The sequence below is a fragment of the Sinohyriopsis cumingii genome, chromosome 2, assembly GCF_028554795.1.
Source record: "Sinohyriopsis cumingii isolate HCF-2022 chromosome 2, ASM2855479v2, whole genome shotgun sequence".
Taxonomy (NCBI): Eukaryota; Metazoa; Mollusca; class Bivalvia; order Unionida; family Unionidae; genus Sinohyriopsis; species Sinohyriopsis cumingii.
This window is the reverse complement of record NC_142962.1, coordinates 84,603,708-84,624,871: the sequence shown is the minus strand read 5'-3', so window position 1 is coordinate 84,624,871 and position 21,164 is coordinate 84,603,708. Positions and strand designations below refer to the sequence as shown.

At 36.2% G+C, this 21,164-nt stretch overlaps 2 protein-coding genes across 2 annotated transcripts in view; one reads left to right on the top strand and one right to left on the bottom strand.

The window, feature by feature from the left end:
• Window positions 1-1,098, bottom strand: part of LOC149805303 (uncharacterized) — a 45,679-nt gene extending 44,581 nt beyond the window's left edge. Inside the window, exon 1 of the mRNA XM_089949220.1 lies at window positions 788-1,098. Within this exon, the coding sequence (XP_089805346.1) occupies window positions 788-979 (192 nt within the window). The 5' untranslated portion in view covers window positions 980-1,098. The remainder of the gene's footprint in view (window positions 1-787) is intronic.
• A 3,863-nt stretch (window positions 1,099-4,961) lies between these two features.
• Window positions 4,962-21,164, top strand: part of LOC149805302 (uncharacterized) — a 192,644-nt gene continuing 176,441 nt past the window's right edge. The window contains exons 1-5 of the mRNA XM_089933948.1: window positions 4,962-5,019; window positions 10,098-10,105; window positions 12,163-12,263; window positions 14,488-14,589; window positions 20,973-21,059. Of these exons, the coding sequence (XP_089790074.1) occupies window positions 4,962-5,019; window positions 10,098-10,105; window positions 12,163-12,263; window positions 14,488-14,589; window positions 20,973-21,059 (356 nt within the window). The remainder of the gene's footprint in view (window positions 5,020-10,097; window positions 10,106-12,162; window positions 12,264-14,487; window positions 14,590-20,972; window positions 21,060-21,164) is intronic.

Sequence of the window (21,164 nt, the reverse complement as noted above, 5' to 3'; positions counted from 1 at the left end):
ATTCTGCTATGTGAGTATTCAGGAAGTACATTTCTGAACTTATTACGTGGACAAAATTGCAATTCAGTTTAGCTTTTTTGATATAAAATACTCCGTGGCATGAATTTATTTTTCCTTGTGAGTATACTACTAATATGTCGAATCAATTTGCCGAATAAAGGAAGAAATGTTTTGCCGTTACTCAAATGGAATAGGATAGTCTGGCTTTATTTGTTTATTTAATAAGAAATAATTAGAATACACCTCACGTATATCGTATTTTGTTATCAACCGTATTACAAATGAAGTTGTCAATCCATGTTAAGGAAATATACAGTGAAACACGTCTTGAAAGACCACTGCTTTGTAAGATCGCCTGTCTTGAGAGACCATATTCTCAATGCACATTGATAATATAGCATTGTGACCTGTTATGAGAGACCACCTGTCTTGAGAGACCGACCATGACCGTAATTTTATGGCTGAAGGGTGGTCTTTCAAGACAGGTGTTATATATATATATATATATATATATATATATATATATATATATATATATATATATATATATATATATATATATATATATATATATAATTGTATCAGTGAATAAAACTACACGAATGAAACTGCATTGCTCATACTCATAACTGATACAAGTCTATTAAAAATGTACATATTTAAATCTTTCACAAATGATATTAGTGTTGTTCTACCAACAAAATAAATTTGATAAAGTTGACAGTAGAGATAAAAGTAAGGAAGAAAGACTAATAGATACGAACGTTAAATTATATTAAAATTTCACCTTTGCTTTAATCAAGAATTTTCCTACGTTGACCAATTCAGCCGTCGAAGCAAAGGTGTATTGATATTCAAAGCCGGTTTTGAAGATCATTTTCTCGCCATTGCACCAAGAAGTCACTGTCGCCATAACGAGCAACACCAGAAGGCACAAATTATGCCTGTCCCTATCCATTGTCATTCCAGTCTTCGTCATTACACCATTTCAATCCAGCAAAATGATTAATTTCGTATGAATTGCACAGAGGCACGTCGTATCTTCCCAAACACGTTTCCGCGAAAAATGACTTAGTTCGGGTTGTATAGTTTTGTATCGCTGAGAATGGAAAGCAAACCGATTGCCTGCAGCCAATAAAAACTCGCACGAGTAACTTCCTAGTTCGAAGTTTAGATGATCACCCGCACGATATACAGAAGACAAGGCTGTTCTCAAACAGTGAACAAGACCAAACTTGCTTTCTTGAAATAATAATAATAATAATAATAATAATAATAATTATTATTATTATTATTAAAATTATTATTATCGTCGTCGTCATTATCATCTTCGTCAATCAATCAATAATACGTAAAGGACTTTGTTGCTTTTTTATTTTACAAATTATTATTTAGTACAGGTTCAGACATTCTCCACTCTGTTTTTAATTGTATCTCTAATGTGAAGCATAAAATACCTACCTACACACCGTCATGCATACATAACTATCTAGTTGTGTTGGAGTTACGAACTGAAGTTATGGATACAGATAACAAAATTATTCATTAAATATTTAATAATTATATATTCTACTTTTTTCTGATTTTTGAATAAGCACTACATGCACTCTTTTATCCGTTTTGAAGTTGGCAAATATTACCCTGCAATGTAAAATTAATAAGTCGTCCTGACCAAGTGCAAAATACTCATTAAAAACCATTCACCTAGTAAATACCCATTATAACTTTCAATGCGTGTCAAACATCGAACATAATATATTTTTATTCACGCCACTTCAACGTAAGAATGAATATAACTTTATTGTACTCACTGAATGGTTTAGATATAGGATCTTGAGCAAAATCATACGTCATTATACTTTTGGTTTAAAGTCATATAATAAGTGTTTCTTTGTTATTTAATCCAGACTGACAACATATATTTTTCGCAGAAAGCCAACCTTATGGCCGCATCTTAGAAAGACAATCCACTTTTCTAAAACTTCGAGTTAGGAACAGTTTAAAAAAACAAACAAGACATTTAAAAGTTTCTGTGTTTATTTTCCTTAATCTTCCCCTCTCACTGAATTACTTTCTTTTACTCAATAAATATTGCTTTAAAAAAGGTAAACCATAAATACAGTATTTTAAACGATATATATATAAAGTTTAATTATGCAATTTCAAAACTTATAAACGAAATCCGTATTCTTTATTGAGCAGTGCGTATAAACTGCATAGGAATCCACACAGATGGTCATCCTGTTTATTTATAACTGAGTCGTATGGCTTAATTGAGCAATTAACATACCACGGTAGAGATGGGATGGTGGAATGGCAAATATATGTGGTACATAAATTCGATCACACTTCATCGCAGTGACATGAAATATCATACTCTGTCACGTGACGTAGAAACCCACAACCATAAGTTCTACACATCTCTCTCTCTCTCTCTCTCTCTCTCTCTCTCTATATATATATATATATATATATATATATATATATATATATATATATATATATATATATATATATATATATATATATATATATGGTTGATGCTTATCTTTTCAATATATGATGCTATTTTATATTTTATATGCTATGTGTTCACTGATGCATATACATATGTCCCAGGCTTCACACTTTGATTTTTAGAATTACTTCATTCTCTAGTGTCAAGCCAAATTTATCACATCGTGTTGTATATACGGTATATATTGTACCACTGTTCTGTGATTCAAGAAGGGATGCATCGTAGAGTCGTAAACATGGTACATGTAGCTCTTTTCACAGGTTTTCCCATGTGCACGCACTTGTCTCAACAGTAAATATTCGAACTGGTGTTCTGTGGCAACCAACAAGCTACTTTTTAGAACCAGTGTGAGAAAAAAAATCACTACCACGAGTAGCGTGCCCAAGCGAGGCTTTGTCTTTATGAAGGACATTTGTGCCTGGGAATTAGAAGTTATTCCCGACAAAACGGAATTATCACCAAGATCAATTTTGGGATCTGCGTGCCAAAGTAAGCGTATTTAGTGATTCCATCAGGGAAAATTGAAGGTTTTGGTTATTTAGTGAAAACAATTGTATTTCGATGCAACGATATACGACTATGTAATGTCTGTTTGACTAAATAAGATTTGCCTCGTGTGAAATCATGTCGTCGCTCAAGGCACTCCACATATTTATTATGCTTAAGATATTTCACGGATACAACCCGATGAACTCTTTTAGCCACAGGGGAGACCAGAACCAACAGCAATCGAGTTCATGTTTGGTCACAATCCCACAAAATCCTCAATGGGCTTTCCTTAGAACTCGTCTTTGAATTTCCTAACAAATTTCTTATTGACGGTGCGGAGCTTGGGACGGTCCTTCGGGTACTCGCTGGTGTCAAACTCGTTGGTGAATGATGTAGCACCCGCGTCCTGGCAAACGTTATTAGTTGTGATATACGTAAGTCCTTATCCATGTACAGCATCGCCATGGTTCTGCATGAACACGCATTGTTCATCAGATTGAATCCTTTACAAATTTAGGAGGGGGGCTTTTACAGATCGGTATTCATCTAGAGGTAAAGTGTCATTGCCCTAGAGAAGGTCGACATGAAATTGCTGTCGCAGATTTTCCAGGGTTATCCCGAACACGGCATTGTTCATCAGCTTGTTATCCTTTTTAAATTCCTTCGTACGGGCCATTCACAGATCCGTGTTCATCTGGAAATTATGGGCTATCCACGCGCACTGGCGAAGTAGCAACTCCCGATGGATTTGCGACACATACCGTCCCAACCGCAGATACAACATACGATAGGTCATAGTTGAGCTAATTCGAAACTAGCTTTATGCACTCGACAAATATGCCACCGGAATCGTCCACAAGTGTACACTGACACGGGGACTACCACTTGTGGGGAGCCAATGGCGATTCTGCGCCAGTGGATAATCATTATTTGTCCGATTAATCCAAGTCGACTTCGAGGAAATATCCATCATAAAGGGACATACACAGATGCAACAATTAGTTGCGGTTGAAAATTCACGAATGTCAAAGCTTTTGTCGTATCCATTTCGCTGTAACCTCCAGCGATTAAATAAGACTCGAAACCCGTCCGCGAAATAACATTGGTTGCTCAGTTTATCCGTCATATCTGACAACAGTTTGGCAAAGTCGCATGGTATTTATTCAGCAACTTGTAATGTATTTGACCTAACCGCGGAGTCTGCTTAAATGACATATAGGACTTTCATCTTTAGTCGCACAACTGTCAATTTCAAAATATCTTGCCAGGTTTGGGCATAATTGTACCATTGACTTCTCACTTACTCCGCCCCAGTTGTAATTCATGGTCGTCAAGCAACCGTTCGGTGATAAGTACATGCATGCAGCATCGACACGAAAACTTTCTTCAATAGCACTTACTTCCAAAGTATTTACAGTGCCGGTAAACCATTTGGAGAGAATCTTTTTTATACACTTAATGGTACCGCGCAGTGGGGACAGCATTCTTGGCCGCGCCAGAAGCATTCACCTTCTTCTTGTTGATCATCAAGAGTAGATCAATAAGTTTAGTCCGTTTGCGTTTATGTGCCAATAATCGAATCGGCCTAAGGCCACTGTTCAAAGTTAATACATAAACGGCGATATCAGGGTTGCGTCGTTCGAATTTACTGATGTGAGCAGCCTGAAGAAGATATTCTTTTTCTGCCGAATTAAAGTTCATGCATTTACTGTTGGTATTGTGGAGGCTGGTATGTATGACCCCACGCACGATGTAGCACGGATAAGATCGCGAACGCAAAATTTGTTTTCTTATTAACATTATTACCGATCACCACAAAGCGATTTAATCGAGTCAGCTTTTGAACCATTAATTGGCATAAAGTTTAGTCCACAAAAAGAACAATATTTATCTTGAACCCAGAGGTGTCCGCATCCTGCAATATTTACATGGTCGTCAAAGCGGATTACGCGAAATGACTCCGATAGGATATTTAAGTAGTGGTCGAGCACCGATTCCAAATGGTAACGAGAGTAAGTGTGATTTACAATATTCATTATGATATATTCTGTTACAAAGTTTACGTTTTCTAAGGCACTTGTTATTGCATCTATTGTGTTCCAATGCCATCGACGTTTCTTCATGTACCCGTGGGTAGTATTTATTTAAAAGTAGTACTCATGTATGTTCTCAATCGATGGTGTGCGTAACTTTAGGCGTATCCTCTTTAACTAATTTAAGGAGGTACTTTGTACACCAGATTATTCAGCAGTAGACAGTTTTTGATCATACCAGCCTCAGTCGTAAAATGCTTTGCGCATATCACAGTATGGCGGAAAATCAGGACAGAGCCTCATAAAACATTTTGAACTTCTCATCAGGATGCAGAAACTGCAGATCATCATCAAATAGCCTTTCCTGCTCGAACAGAATTTTCTTCAAGCCGGTGTTTGGCCAGATCACTGCACACTTGTCATTAAAGAGTCGTACACCGACTTGTAAATGACAACCTATTGTACGTTCGTATCAAATGATTTCAAACGCATCACACTGCTTCGATATTGACTGTGGTTTCTATGTCGTTACTATTCAATAACTTTTCACAGTAATCCCGCCATACTAGTACCTGACATTTACCATTGCTGTGAATGCATGAATAGTCATACATACGGAAGTCATTATCATGCTCCTTGGATATGTTTTTGTATACACAGATCGCAGCACTGCAGCCGCACTATTGAACTGGTGAGGCTGGGCGCGTCAAGCGTGGGCTTATTCCTTGGTATGGTAAGCCACATCGTTCAAAATGGATGAGTGCTGAAGCGATCAAAGGATGAACTGAAATAATCATAGGCTGAGGTTGAGTAATCGTTGGGTGGTTGAACTGCAATAATTGTTGGGTGAGCTGATGTAATTATAGGATGAACTTGGATAGATCGCAGGGTATGCTGAAGTAATCTTAAGGTGAGCTGATGTAATCATAGGGGTAGCTGAAGTAATAGTAGGGTGACCAGGAGTCATCATATGGCGAGCTGAAGAGATCAAAACAAATTGAAAATGATTTCACTAGAAAGCCCAAATGGACAAATGATGACCAAATAATGTAGCTATCGGATGAATGTGCGTACCGATTATGAGTAATTTGTGTCAATTAATTCAAAAGTTCGTAGGCACTGGACATGGTTATGGACTTGTCCAAAAAAAGTAAAAATGTACAGATTTTTTTTTCTATTGAGACATAAGTTTACATTCAATTATGATGAGACCTTGGAGAAGATGGTGGTAGTTTGCCTTAATAAACCTTATCATGCCTATTACAAATAGAAAAGTAATCACCAAAGTAATCTGACTTTGTACAGAACGAATTTGGACATTTTTTATTCAGGTAATCATGGTACCTAAGTTGTCCAGATGTGCCTTTCTTGGTTAATATTTCCCATTTTGAATATTTTTCATGATGTCATTACAAATCTACCACCCCAAGAACAAGAAAAAATAGAAACAACTATGTATATTTTGCCATTTCATGTATTTGTCATCATTTGTCAGCCACTGTCTGCACAGACATGAAACGTTAAGTTATTACATAAGTGGACGCTGAGGGTTATGTTACATGTGATGACTCTAGTTGCAGTAACTTTTTTACTATTCACCAAGAATAAGTTTTGTAACTTAGTCTCACTTAAACTCTCCAAACCATCATTATTATCAATTCTTTGATTTTGCATCGTAAGGAATCCCAGAAGAATTATTTGTGCATGCCGTAAATACCAAGGTTTACTTGACAAGAATAATTTGCATTACTTTTTTGTAAATAAGAAAATTGGTTCCAATATTGCACATAGGGTCGAGTCTTATTTCACTGTTTGGTTGCTGGGATTTCTTAAAAATTAGGACCTTATGGATCAGCCATTTGAATCTAATATTAACTAACATTATATTTTTTCAAAGTTTATGCCTCTCCCTGCTATCTCTCCAAGCTCACTCTGTGATCACTTCAGATGACCCTATGGTTACTTCAGCTCACCCTACGATCTATCCAAGTTCAACCTGCGATCTCTCCAAGTTCACCCTATGATTACTTCAGCTCACCCTGTGATTACTTTAGTTCACCCTACGATCTCTCCCTGTTCACCATACGATTACTTCAGATCACCTTACGATTATTCAGTTCACCAAATGATCCCTCCAAGCTCACCCTACGACTACATTAGCTCACACTGTGATTGCTTATGTTCACACGACGGTCTCTCCAAGTTCACCCTAATATTATTTTCACCTCACCCTACGTTTACTTTATGTCATCCTACGATCTCTCCAAGCTCACCCTACGATTACTTCAGTTAATCCTACTATATCTCCTGTTCGCCTTCTCCTGCACACCTTACGGTTAATCTAGGTCAACCTACGCTCTCTCCAGATCATCCATTTTGAACTATTTGCCATACGTTGGAAACCTTCAAGTGCGTGGCGGTTGAGAAGCTCTGTGACAGGACACACGTGAGTTACTTTTACGGATGCAGGCTCATGTAAAAAGTTATCAGAGGGGCACAGTTCATGGGAAACTAAAAGGAGTTTAAGGTTTGGGAGCAGGGACGGTCTGTGAGCGCAGTCTCAAAACACTATTGTGATACTACTGCAGCCGTAACGTTTATTATGCATCTGATTTACAAAGAAAGAACAATCCACACACTCACACACACACACACACACACACACACACACACACACAATTTCCCCATCCCACCCCAAAACCCCACAGCTTATTACTTAACCAGCGTTTCCACCAACCACCGTCTATAAAGTAGACATATGTTTCATCAACAACTACCTTCAATACAACGATTACCATACATATCCTGCGAAACTTATTTCTTACAATCAAAAGCCATGCTTTTCAGAGAGAGAGAGAGAGAGAGACGTTGCAGTTAAAATCGGACATAAATCGATAAATGATGTCACCTGTAAACCTTAAGATGGTGCGTTGTTAGTCACAAATTCAGATGGTATTAACCGTATCTTAAGGACCGACACGATGCCAGCGGTTTATTTTCTACGTGCAGTTAAGTAGCTGTAGGAAATGTAAAATAATGCTTCTGACTTAAAGCTACCGCTGTTTCTCAGTTTTGTCAATATTAGCCGTAAATAGCCATGAAAAGAAAGGTCTGCGTATCCTACGGTATGTCGATCTGGAAAATGTAATGTCTTGTCATGCAACATGCGATTGAAACTTACTTTAGAGTGTAGCAGCATGGTCTAAGAAAGTTTCAAGATACTCCTCTTTGTTCATAAAACAACAATGCAGTTATAACTCGGTGTGAACAGATTACCTTTCCAGGAAGTTTGGAGGAAAAGACTTCATAAGCATGCACGATAAATGAGGCAAAAAGAAGCAAAAGACAGGTCGTTTTAATTGAACAATTTACTCCTTAAACAAAACACAATTTGTATACTATATTTGTATACATGGAGAAGAATATATCGATAGATAACACGAGTTCATACTTTGATTTACAAATCCACTTGCCGACTCACGCGACAAACTCAAAGTCAGTTCGAGCAACCTCGAATTTGTAAAGTACTTCCCCATGGGCAAATCCAACAAAATTGAGAGATGGATAAAAGCAGTGCCGGACTGAATCCTTCCAGGGCCTTAAGCACCGAAAATAGTATGATTGTCCCCTCCTACAAGATGTGAAACTCATAAAAGCAATAGTTGTTGTTGCTGTTGTTGTAGGGTTTAACGCCATTTTTCAGCACACGATAGGCTATACATGGCGGCCAGTGTTAATGGTGGAGGAAGAACCCGGGAAAACCCCAGAAAGTACCACCAACCCACGAGAAGCTACTGGCAAGCTTTCTCACATACCCGCATTGGCTGAATCCGAGACTCGAACCCACATGACAGAGGTGAGATGACAGTGATCCATAACGGAGAGCGCTTTAGACCTCTCGGCCACTCGGAGCCCCAAAAGCAATAGTAGAAGCTATAAAGGTGGAAACATTAGTAGTGTTGCGATCATTCCAAATTAAAATATTCGTACATGCAGATCGAAAGAGTCATATATAATTAATCCAATTTTATCATCGACAATTATTTTTAATTATTTTTGGGGGGTACCTCTGTTGGACTGGTGCCCTAAGCACATGTTTAGTGTGCTTAATAGGTAATCCGACACTGGATACAAGATACAAGAAATCTTATTTAATGACAAGGGTCTGCGTGGAATTACAGTAAATATGTGTTTTATATGTGGACCATCTCAAGTTCTAGGCCATATAAGCTAGCAACCGTCGAGGTTTCCCCATTCGACCTAAAGTTTTTAAAGGCTTTTATATGTGAGTGTTACCCACCCACCCCCGGTCTGTAAATTTTGTTTTCACGTAAGAGAAATAAAAAAGAATTTGGATATGAATTTATATATTTTTTAATTGGGTTGCTCTGTTTAAAATTTGTATAGGTCTGTGCTTGTCTGGTTTCCGGTCTCGGTTAAACTAACGTACCATCCCCAGGTTAAGATTTGACAATTAAGGGGAATTGTAGTTCCCTCCTTGCCACAGATCTTCCTACTGTCCAAAGTCTGATACGTGTGTTGTTATATTGTTCGATAGTGCGCACCGTATATATGTTTGGACTGGCATAAGTCACATTTCACGGAGTTATCTACACATAAATTTTAATTTAAGATATTTAAATTTAAAAAAAATATTTCATGGCTTGCATTTTTACAGCGTGCATTTTTCTGGCTGACATTCTTGTTTTGAAGATCATACATTTAGTTTAACATTAATAATTTATCTATGAAGTATTTCTTTCTTTATGTTCTCCGTGAGGTTTTTGTGTGGACACAACTTGGAAACCAGCTTTGTTAAACTGTTGATCCTTGCGGTGACCCCTGGTGCCGAAAGATGAAAGCTTTTTTATATGCTCGTGTCCCTCCGCACCCTCCGATCTTTTCATGTGGGTATTCTGAGAAAAAACTCAAAAAGAATCGTAAAGAAAAAAAATACAATTATTTATAATTTTGAATTAGAGCTTTTATTTTGTTTCTAGATGGATATGTGCATGGTTTGAATTATATTTTTAGTATTCTTTCCGTTCTGTTTCCAGATCTAAAGGTATTCGGGTTCGTAGTCGCCTCTTTAGGCACTGCACCTTTCGGCTGGTTTTCTCCCAATAGCATTGGCATCACACCGTTATCATATCCTACTTCGAGGAGTCTAACCCCTGGCCCATGTATATTTGTTTTTTGTTTGTTCTTTGATTCTGTTGTGATATGTCATATATAATATTTTGTTATTTCTGCTGTTAGACTATATTATTGTCTGCAAGGTTAATTATTTTAAGGCAGTTTTGTAAGGGTAGCATAAGCTAAAATAAATAAACGGTATGTGTCTGACCTAAAAATTCGTCAGATGCATTTTATTAGTACTGTTTTAATGCTGATCATTTATCTCAGCAAGGGTGTCTCGCTAGTATACGACCCCGATCTCATACACATAAACATCGAAAGGTCACAATATGCTGTTGGTGTGGGCTTGACGCCATTTTTCAGCACATGACAGGCTATTCTTGACTGTTTAGTAAATCTGGTGGAGGAAGGACCAGGAAAGAACTAACGAACTACGGGAAGATATACTGGCAAGCTTTTTCACATATCCACGTTGGCCGAGCCCGAGACTGGAACCCACGCAGACAGAAGTGAAATATATATTGGCAGATGTAAAGATGCCATCTAGAATGTGCATCATAACACATCAAAATGCAAAATAGAATAATGCAAAATTAGGAATTACAGCAAATAACTAATACAAAATGCAAATAGAATATTGCATGATAGAATATACAGCATACAATAATAGAAAATGCATAAATTATGGCGAAACCCCCCCCCCCTCCAAAGTTATCAAGCTACGTCTTCTTGATCACCCGCTTTGAGTACATATAATTGCTACGTGCTAAAAATGTAATGTCTTAATTTATCATGGTCCCAATGTCCAATAACTCCTTGTAAAATTTTCTCTATACTTAACTTGTATGATTTCGTCTTGCTATGGCTCAACATAACAAAATCAAAAGCCGTTGCAAGGCAACAAAATTATACAATATACTTATATGATATCCGAAATGTTTGCTAATTAAACTCATATGCTTTTGACGGTTTACAAGGGGAAAAATGTCTTGTTAAATTAAAAATGTTGTATGTGGCTTATCATCTTTTTCGTATCCCTTACTTGAAACCCATTAACCTCGCTTTTAGAAATTAATATCTATTTATTTACCACTCAGTTATATTTTTTATCTGGTTCTTAGAAAAGCTGATCTTAATCGTCCATGGAAACCTTATATTTTTTATTACCGATTGAATTAATTCAAAAGTTGTGAGAATGATTAATTTGGGGAAACTATGGCATGCTTTTATTTTCCGTTTAATCCATATGTACAAAATGCGATTGCTGTGTGGCTTTAAAATGCAATGGCAATAAAGCACGTGCTATTCAAGCACGAATATATAACGACGTTAAAGATGATACGAATAGTGTATTATGTTGATTATGTAGATAAAAGTGTTTGTATATTTTACTTTGTTTCATAATCAAGACAATATGGTTTTCTACTTGCTCACTTTATGTTATAGGGGAAAGGAATGAGCTAGTCGATTAGAACATTTATATATATGTGAGAATATACTTAAAGCGACCAACTGATATACTGTACAAACCAACTCCATTTACACCACTTAGTCCAGCTAATGCATTGGATTGTATGTTGTCGCAGAAAAATTATACACTTTGTCCGCAGAAAATTTTTTGACAAAAAAGAAACTGCGATCTATTCCGACCACCTTGACTATTTCTACGAGCTGATTAACCTTTGGATTGATCCAAAAAATGCGAATTAAAGAAATAGTTTGCATTAGCAAATTCTCACTCCGTCATTGATTCGTAAAAATCCAAGGTGGTCCTCACAGCAGTAAATGGCAACTACAATTATCCATTCGAGGTATGGATGAATAAATTACCTAACCCCTGACCTTACTAGAGACGTGTTGTCGGGTAGAACAATTTGACTGAATATGTTTCGAAACAAGTACAATGTGTTCGTTGTCAAAAAAGGAGTCATGTTTGAACAGGAAATTGTCAGAACAGTAGTGCCATAGTGCTTTTATTCACAGGTAGATGCAATCAGTAAATTTATCTACTGTGTATTGGACCTTCCCATCAGTTTGCTGTCGGAGAGAAGCAATTTGTTCAAACATGTTTCCAAAGAAAGAATGTACATTCGTACTCAGCAAATATCGAATAAACAGTGTCATGGTGAATGGTGCTTGTTTATTCAAGTGTGTACTGTTGAAAACATAAAACGTATCACAGGTATAATTGAAAAGGGATAGAGATATTCCTTTCATGTACCGAACTCGTCTCAGCTTTAGAGGCAAATGAGAACACTGAGTAATAATATAATACTTTTTTTGTGCTGCTGTGGATAGAATTTACATGGGTCGCATAAAAATAAATTTAAATAAAATTATTAGGTGAAATTATGAATAGTTCGTGTCGGATGTCCCGTTTGGAAGGGGGGGGGGATGTGTTGAAAATTCTATATTGTTAATGATTTTTTTCAAATAAATCTCATTCAATATTGAAACCCGTGCAATTTGATTAATTTTATATGTGTACCCATCACGAGATGGGCACTTGCAGGCAAGCAGTTTTGCGGGGACGACACGCTACAGTTTTTAAATAACATAAATGAACATGACCATGGCCTTGATTGTCCACTATATATTTCATTGTCTTAAATCACGGTTAATATAGAAAGTGAAAATGGTCGGACGACATGACTAACCTCCCACCGCAAAAACAAAACAGAGATTGTGTTATTATTATAATTAAGTTTGGAATAATTTTCCTTCGCGTAGTGAAAGAAACATGAGAGTAATGTAATAATTCGATTGACATTCTGACGGATTATAGGATACATGGAATTTACACAACTACCTGATTCTAATTAAGAGATTTCACATTGTATACTGTTTGATTTTGGTAAATATGATGTTTTCGTCTGAGTTCTTTTTAAAAGGTCACCGTAGTAAAATCATTAGAGATAATCTTTGTGCTACAGTTAAATTGATCCGTTTATTGAGCACATAAAAAATCCCAGCATCAACAGCTCTGAAATGTCAGCATTGCGCTGAAGGGGGGAGGGGTATATCTAGCTCTTATACATCGTTTTTTTTTTCCTTAGTGCTCAAAATTATTGCCAAGAAAATAACTCCAACTTGATATTTATTTTAGTCACTATCTCATGTGATTTGCGTTCTTTTAATCCTAAGATATTTGAAAGCTATCTTTGACATGAAAATAGGCTCAAGTATCTTAATTGCAGTTAAGTTTAAAGATTGTACACTATATGGCATATGTTGATCGTTCGTGTTTAATACAGCGAAATTGGGACTGAATCCGTGCTAATTATTACATCTGAAGAATTGCTATTTATGCAGCACACGAGGCATTTAGTCCGAGAGTTTGAAGATAAAGGGAAGTACTATATTTAATAATGTTTAATAAAATGTTTTCATCTGGCCAGTGTTCATTAAAACGTAGCTTACACAAGTTTCGGCGACAGTGTTTAAAAGTGGTCACACTTTTCTGAAAGTCTGATGCTAAACAGTGACATTTGTAGGAAATATTAAGTGGTGATACTTGTTATACAATAACACTAATTTCGTCACGAAGAATATCATCATTATTAGAAGCTTGATAGCTAAAAAATAAATGACCGAGCGACATTGAAAGTAGGCAGTGTAGTGATGAATATTTAACGTAGATCGCCAAGAAATCCTTAAAATCATAATTCGCTGCCGAGTGCTTGAGTGTCTTACCTCCTAAAATTATATGAAGAAAGTATTGCTTAATTTAAAAATATGTGAGACGTGTACCAGAATTAGATGGGTTACTAACTTCAGTGAGAAATTCTTATTCAATCTGATTGTACGTTGGTCCATAAATACATATTTCCATGTCACTGGATATTTACTCGAATTAGCAAGGAGTATATTTTATTCGCTTCCTATATCTGCCTTTAATACGCATAACTAACTAGCAAGCAGTTACCGTCTTACTTGCAATTGAGAGAGAGAGAGAGTTGTGCTCAGTTTAAACCTGTGTGTATGGTGCTATGATACGGAAACTTGTGGAGACTTGTAATCTTGGTGTATGTTATTAGTTAACTCGCTTTGACGTTTACTGATACTTAGCAAAATTTAAATTAAGAACTGTGCAATAATACTGAGTACTTTGCATGAATAAGTACATTTTCAACCACGAAGTGAAAATAAAATTCCATTCTGTGTAAATGCGTGTAATATATTGGTACAGGTGAACCGATTTTGACTTCCTAGTAAAATTCTATCGTTATGTGCCATTGAATCCGTCTACACCAATCAGCCATTGAGAATGTGACATACATGTATCAATAGAAATATTTCTCATTTTAGTGGTAGCTCTTGGGAAGAGATGGGCTTTGGTAACCATAGATTTTTTTCCTCTTGCCTAATAACCATTTTGTCCACGCTTTCTGAAGCACTGCAACCAGGAGGGTATGTAAATATGTGCATTTGTTTATCTCTGTCCATCTGTCTGTCTTCTTGATGTTCTCTTCTGCATGCGTGCATTTATATGTGTGTATATATCTCCATGTCAACCCTTTTTTTTAGTAACTCTGAGAGATATAGAAAGTTTTATGATTACTGACTGTACAGTACAATGTTTATAGTCTCGAAAAGATACAAACTCCCAAATCAACGATTTTGATTCACAGGGACACAGCTTTAATCTGTGCATATCGCACAACTCCCGACTTTATTGGCCTCATGATATTATCTCATAAAAGTCGTTTGCCACAGTGTCGTAACACTTAGCAACGTCACATAATATCGCCATAAAGCGATTAAATGTTTACGTTATGTAATAAATAGAATCTAAAACTCGTGTTCATTTGAAATTAGTCATGAAACTGGTTGAATATTAAAATATATCAGACGTTGCCAACAGCTCGAGGTTATATTATTATTAACGAATTTCTGTAATTTCACGACAAACGAGCATCCATGTAAAATCATCTATGAATAATCTCTGGTGATGCAAAAGTATAGCCATGTGTGAAAAAGAAAAGTAAACCAAATAAAAGAATTGTACTAATCAGACTTGATGTACATATTTGTTTTTTGGTTGGGGGGGGGGGGGCTGCACCTCCGTCCATGGAGGTCTATGAGAAACAAAGACCGTCCTTGTCGTTTTCGGTCATTTTGAAACCCCTTTCTCACATCTGAGGGACCTAAGTTATGACCGCCAGCTTCAAAGTATTTCTTGAAGACCAACGGTCTCTGACCAACACGGCTATATGTACTCGTACCTCACTGGGTTAAAGTTATGCCCTGTTTAAGTGGCCATGTGTGCTGCACAGAATCTGTAATGAAGCAGGATATAAAGATGAAATGTATATTTATCTCTTAGAGGTGAAGCAAATTTGTAAACTTTGACAGTCAGTGCATATGTTCTATGTAAAGTGAGGGTTCGCAAAATGCCCGGCAACTCCAGGTTTGTCTCGGCGCTATTTTTCTATAAGCTATGCTTGTTTCTTTTGAGTCATCTTAAGTTCCACTTTTTTGCTTCAACGAAATCGGGATCTCAATTATTTATAAATTTATTACGCACAAATTACAGATATTAATAAAGGATAGCTCTGATACAGAACATTTAGTTAGTTCGTATAAACTGGAAACATTTTCTTAAATATCCGAAAACAAACTCTACGGTCTCTTTTAGTAGCTCTTTATACTACACATCTAGCTCGTACGTTTATTCTTGCAATCTGCTTCATTTTTACACCATTTTTCTTAATCGGACTGTCTCTACTGCTACCGCTTCTCTTTCCTGAAGATTTCTCCGCAAAGGAAGAAACCCCAATCCATCCAGACTACCCATGCCATTTCTATAACTGGAGTAATTGTATGTTTGTCAACTTCTCAAATACCAATACCCTGGTCTCCCATTAAGTTTCGACATTTTCGATTATACCGACTTTCCTGTCATGCAGCATACTTTAATTTGAAAATGCATTGCTGCAAGATATAATAGGGTAGGGGCGGGTGGGTTTTGGTTGGTAGTGCAATGTATAACTATTTATGCAATGCAAGTTTTGGAGCTTCACAGTTTTGCCATTTCTGTCTTGTTTAGAAATATAATGTTTATCCAGTTACGGTGTAATAGCTACGACTGGAACACCTCATAGGTCAAGTATTAATATCACTGATTCATTTTGACACATAAATTATTAGATTTATGAGCCATGCTTTCTTTGTACTAAATTTCTTTCACTGCGGAACCAAACAATCCCAATAATCCGACAAGCCATTAAGGTCTTCATCAGTACTCGCAGTACATGTTCTATGCTATAACGTCAACTCAACGGTTACATAAACACCAAAGAAGTTGACCACATTGAAACATTTGTTGTGTGAAGCAAACTGTACATGACGAAACAAATGTATATCTTAAAGATCTACCTATACATAAAGATGTCAGTTTTAGTTCTATGGAACAAACGCCAGTAAAAGTACAGAATGTTATCGAAAGCTTTCCGATAGGTAATGCTTATGTCCCCAATGGTGACTAATTCACCCTCTCATTTTGTTGTTCAATTTTTAATCAGTCTTTTAGGGACGCCACCTTTCCAAGATTTTTGGAAACAAAACACACGTGTGTATCTAATTACAGACCAATATGCACAATTCCAGTCTGGCTTTATTACATGCGATAGTTAACAACTAACATACCTCTATTATACGTTTTGCCAAACAGTTGATTCCGGCAAGGACATTTTCGTTGTATTTTATGGTACTGTTGTGATATAAGTAAAGATTTTGATAACGTATGACATAAACGGAATCGTCGATGAATTGAAAGCGACAGGCCTCAAAGGAAGCTTTTAAAATGGTTTTCGAGGTATCTTAATATCTAGAACAACGAGTGATATTTCCAGGCTTACTTTCTAACTGGAGGTATCATAAATCTTGCACCGCTCCCGTGGCCTTGGGGTTAGAGCGTCCGCCTCGGATGCGGATTCGAACCCTGGCCGAGTCATACCAAAGACTTATAAAAATGGTACTAGCATCTGCCTCGCTAGGCGCTCAGCATTAAGATGTTAGTGTTAGGACTGGTTGGCCTGGTGTCAGGATATTGTGACTGGGTGGGACATTATGCTACATGTCTGCTACATGATGCCCCAGTGCTAGACATCTCTATAAAACTGTAACAGTGCAGATATCAATATCACTGAAATGTTTTAAAACTACGTTTAAAATCCAAAACACACGTACACATATTAAATCTTGCATAGATCCAAGAATTAATTTTCGGTCGCTTTCTTTTTTTGGGACATATTTGAACGATATTGTGTGGGAATTTACACTCCAATATAACTTTATTTGCAGATGATACAAGTCACTTTTTTCTGACCTAATTCAATAGCAACTGCTCAAAACCTCAACTCTGACTTGGAACAAATCTCTTAATGGGCAACTAATTTACTTGTATCCTGTAATATTTCTGAAACAGAATTCATTAAAATTTTAAAGAAAGTTGATAAACACTTCCCCCCACCAATATATATGCTCAAGCATACATCTTGAAAGTTTTCTCTCGAAACACTGCTGATGGCACAAACAAATGTGCACTATCATGAAAGAAAGACATGGTCAAGACTTTTTGTAATGCGCAGACTTAAAATTCAACTTTATTGAATCTTTTTAGGAATGATATATACCGCTTTTATAGGGTCTATTCTGAAATGAAGCAATGTGGTTTAGGATAATATACTTTACTTTACAAAAGTGAACTCGGAAAAATACATCATGAATCAGACCGAAATCGTGGCTGGCAAATAATTTTGGTATCTATTGAAGCTTTACATCGAGAACTAGGATGGGAAAGTCTTGAATCCACAAATTTATACTTGTATACTAAATTACATCTGGTTGAAGCCATCACTATCTCATATCTCTGATTTCGACAGCTTAAGTAATATTGCTCGTAGTGACTTAAGTACTATAATGAACTCCCCAGCAGTACACGCTAGAACAGGTCGCAACTAAAACTCATTTCTTCCTTTCGTCAGTCGATAATGGAATGCACTATCAATCGAGACTCGTTGTACAATTGCATAAACGATTGTAATACGGTATTAAATAATAACGACAGTCATGTTCCCAGACACATTTATTTGGGTTGAAGTACGGTAGATGTAAAATTCTTCATGTTCGACCTTGTACAAGTTGCACTTAACGTAAGCAACATTTGTTTAGAAAATAAATATAACTGAATTAACTCTGTCTACACTTCAATATCATCCGCCATATTCAAATATACTATAAATATTTGTATTGTCAAATGAGATGAGCACTCTAAGCCATTGGTTTTCATTCTAATCCTTTATCTGCTGTGTTGTATATCTTGAAATTTCCAATCAAAGATGAATGATATCAGATATTTAAAACTATACTAAATATTTAACACAAATCTTCGTCTAAAGCATAAACACACACAACTGATGTACAACATATATTTTTGGTATAAACAAATGTTTACATAATTTAAAATATGTTGATCATTATAATATGAACTTTCTGTCTGAAAAAAAGGCAATATATATTTACAAATCCACTTGCCTGACTCCGGCACAAGCTCAAATATATAAGGCAATTACCCATGGGCAACTAACTGAGAGAGGGATACAATATACCAAAAACTTCTTTAACGTCTGTGGTCTGCATAAAATACAGTAACTCTGTGTGTGAGCTAATTTACCGAATAATGATCGTTTTTAGTTCTTAATGCTTCATGTTCTGCAAGTTTAATACCATGCGATCACGCCAAAATTCATATATCAGCACCGTTATTTAGTGTTTATATGTAGCGCATCCTTCTTTTGCACGCTTGACTACAGTTTATTTCATCTATTGTATGTTTCATTTCCATCATGTAGGCAATATCAAAAGCCATTTTATTATTTGTGAATACACATTCGTCCTTTAGCTGTGATAAGCTATTGGCCTCGGGTGTGTCGCCCCCAACCCCCAACGACTTTTTCCGAAACGCTTAAAAGCTTTTATGTGTTCATGTGTTTTGTTCCGATATTATGTTGTTTTCCAATTTTAAAAAAATCAAAACATTGAGGCCAGTCTCAAATTTGCGTGATTATGTGAATATTTACTATTTAAAGAAAGTTTTGACGAAAAAGGAATAAATATTTATATTTTAACTTATCAGTTATTTTATAATGATAATATTTGTACGTATCACGGATTCGACGACTTTCCTGCCTATATCGAGTAGGTGTTAAGTGCTAAAATACAACTGGTGAAAATTCTTTGACAGCCGTTTGTTTAGAAATAATAGGCACTCCTCTCCAACTATTAACAACCTGGAGGATTTCGCTCAAAGCGTGATTCATGTTAGAAAAATGTTGCACCACAGGTGGCGTTTATGTGTTGTTCAGGACCGTAGAGAGCGATCACGGGTCCTGGGGTCAGAAACACCCTGTTTTCTCCTAGTTCTTGTTCAAACAATTTTTTTTTAGATGTTAAAAAGTGTTGTTCGGCCCGTGCCCTTTACTAGCCCTGCCCCGTGGATTTATCCCCGCCCCCCCCCCCCCCTTTGTCGGCCCTGATGTTGCTTACACGATAATTATAGGATCCTCAATACATACTGCTTTAAAGACAATTAAATGGACAAAAATAACTGTTCTCAAATCAGTCTCAAAAGGTGTATTGTCAAGTATTTGTAGGTCGCTGATGTGAAGGTGTCTGTAAAATTAATGGATAAAATATGTAATCACAAGTCCTTGAGTTCTGAGTATAAATATATCATTACTAACAGATCCTTCTCTCTCTCTCTCTCTCTCTCTCAAAAATCTAGCTATTTCCAAATACTTTACAAATCCCTATATCTTTCTATATGCATATACTTGTCTGCTTTTGCTGTTTCATATATTATTTTCATTATAACTCTCTCTAATCAACATGTATATCTTGATGTATATTTACATGTATATTTTGGGATAACTATAATTATCAGCTTTAAGGTGCCAACAGAGATTCAAAGCAAATAAAAGTTTTCTTAATATAACACGATTTCCTATGTTTTACTCATGATGTGATATTATGTTTAGGACAAGCTCAACTTTTCCAGGGTCAAGTTAAAATTTCTAGTCAGTTTGCCCCAGGCAAGCTTTATAACACACACACACACTCACACACACATAAGGAATTTCACACCAGCATCGTGTGTTGAAATCTAGTAAAATTAATGACCTAGTTATAGTTTTATATTATAAAGCATATTAATGGTGTTTATTATAAATGAAGAGCATACACTTGAGTAACCTTTTAATGGATTTAATCCAATTAATAGAATTATGTGAATTCTCAAACTCCAATAATATTCACGGATTGTTTCGGAATAACATCGTGCAGTTCCAATTATATGCCCACTGGCATCATCAGAATTTAGGGTTAGTACAAACTGTCCTTACGTTTATATCTAAAAGCTGAGAAGTAGTTAAACATAATTTTTTTAAAGGAAGGTATTGACAAAAGTATGTATGTATGTATGTGCGTGCACGTTCTTGTTTGTACGTATGTGCTTGTACTTATGTGTTTCTTGCTCATGTAGCTATGTAAAGGAGAATAATATTTGTTAGGTTTATGTTTTCCTTTCAGTGGTTTAAAAAATGTTTGCTCATTTTCATTTCCTCGTGGCTATTGTGATATTGTCAGTGTATTTTGCAATCGAGCATTACAATCCTCTTTTAATTTGCTGGTTACACATACTGACTTAAATTGAATGGTCAAATATATCAAAACATTCATCTACTTTAATATACTTTTTGCATATCATTAAATAAGTTTCTTTAAAATTTCAGATATAATGTTATAACAATATATTACTCCGAAAGTGTCAGTTACCAGTCTTGTGGAGGATGGTGGAGGGGATGCTCGACTAGATATCGGTAAGACTGCTCTTATGAGTTCTTTACTCTCTCTCTCTCACACACACACGCACACACACACACACACATTCTTGCATTTGATGCATATCGAGGACCCCGTATATA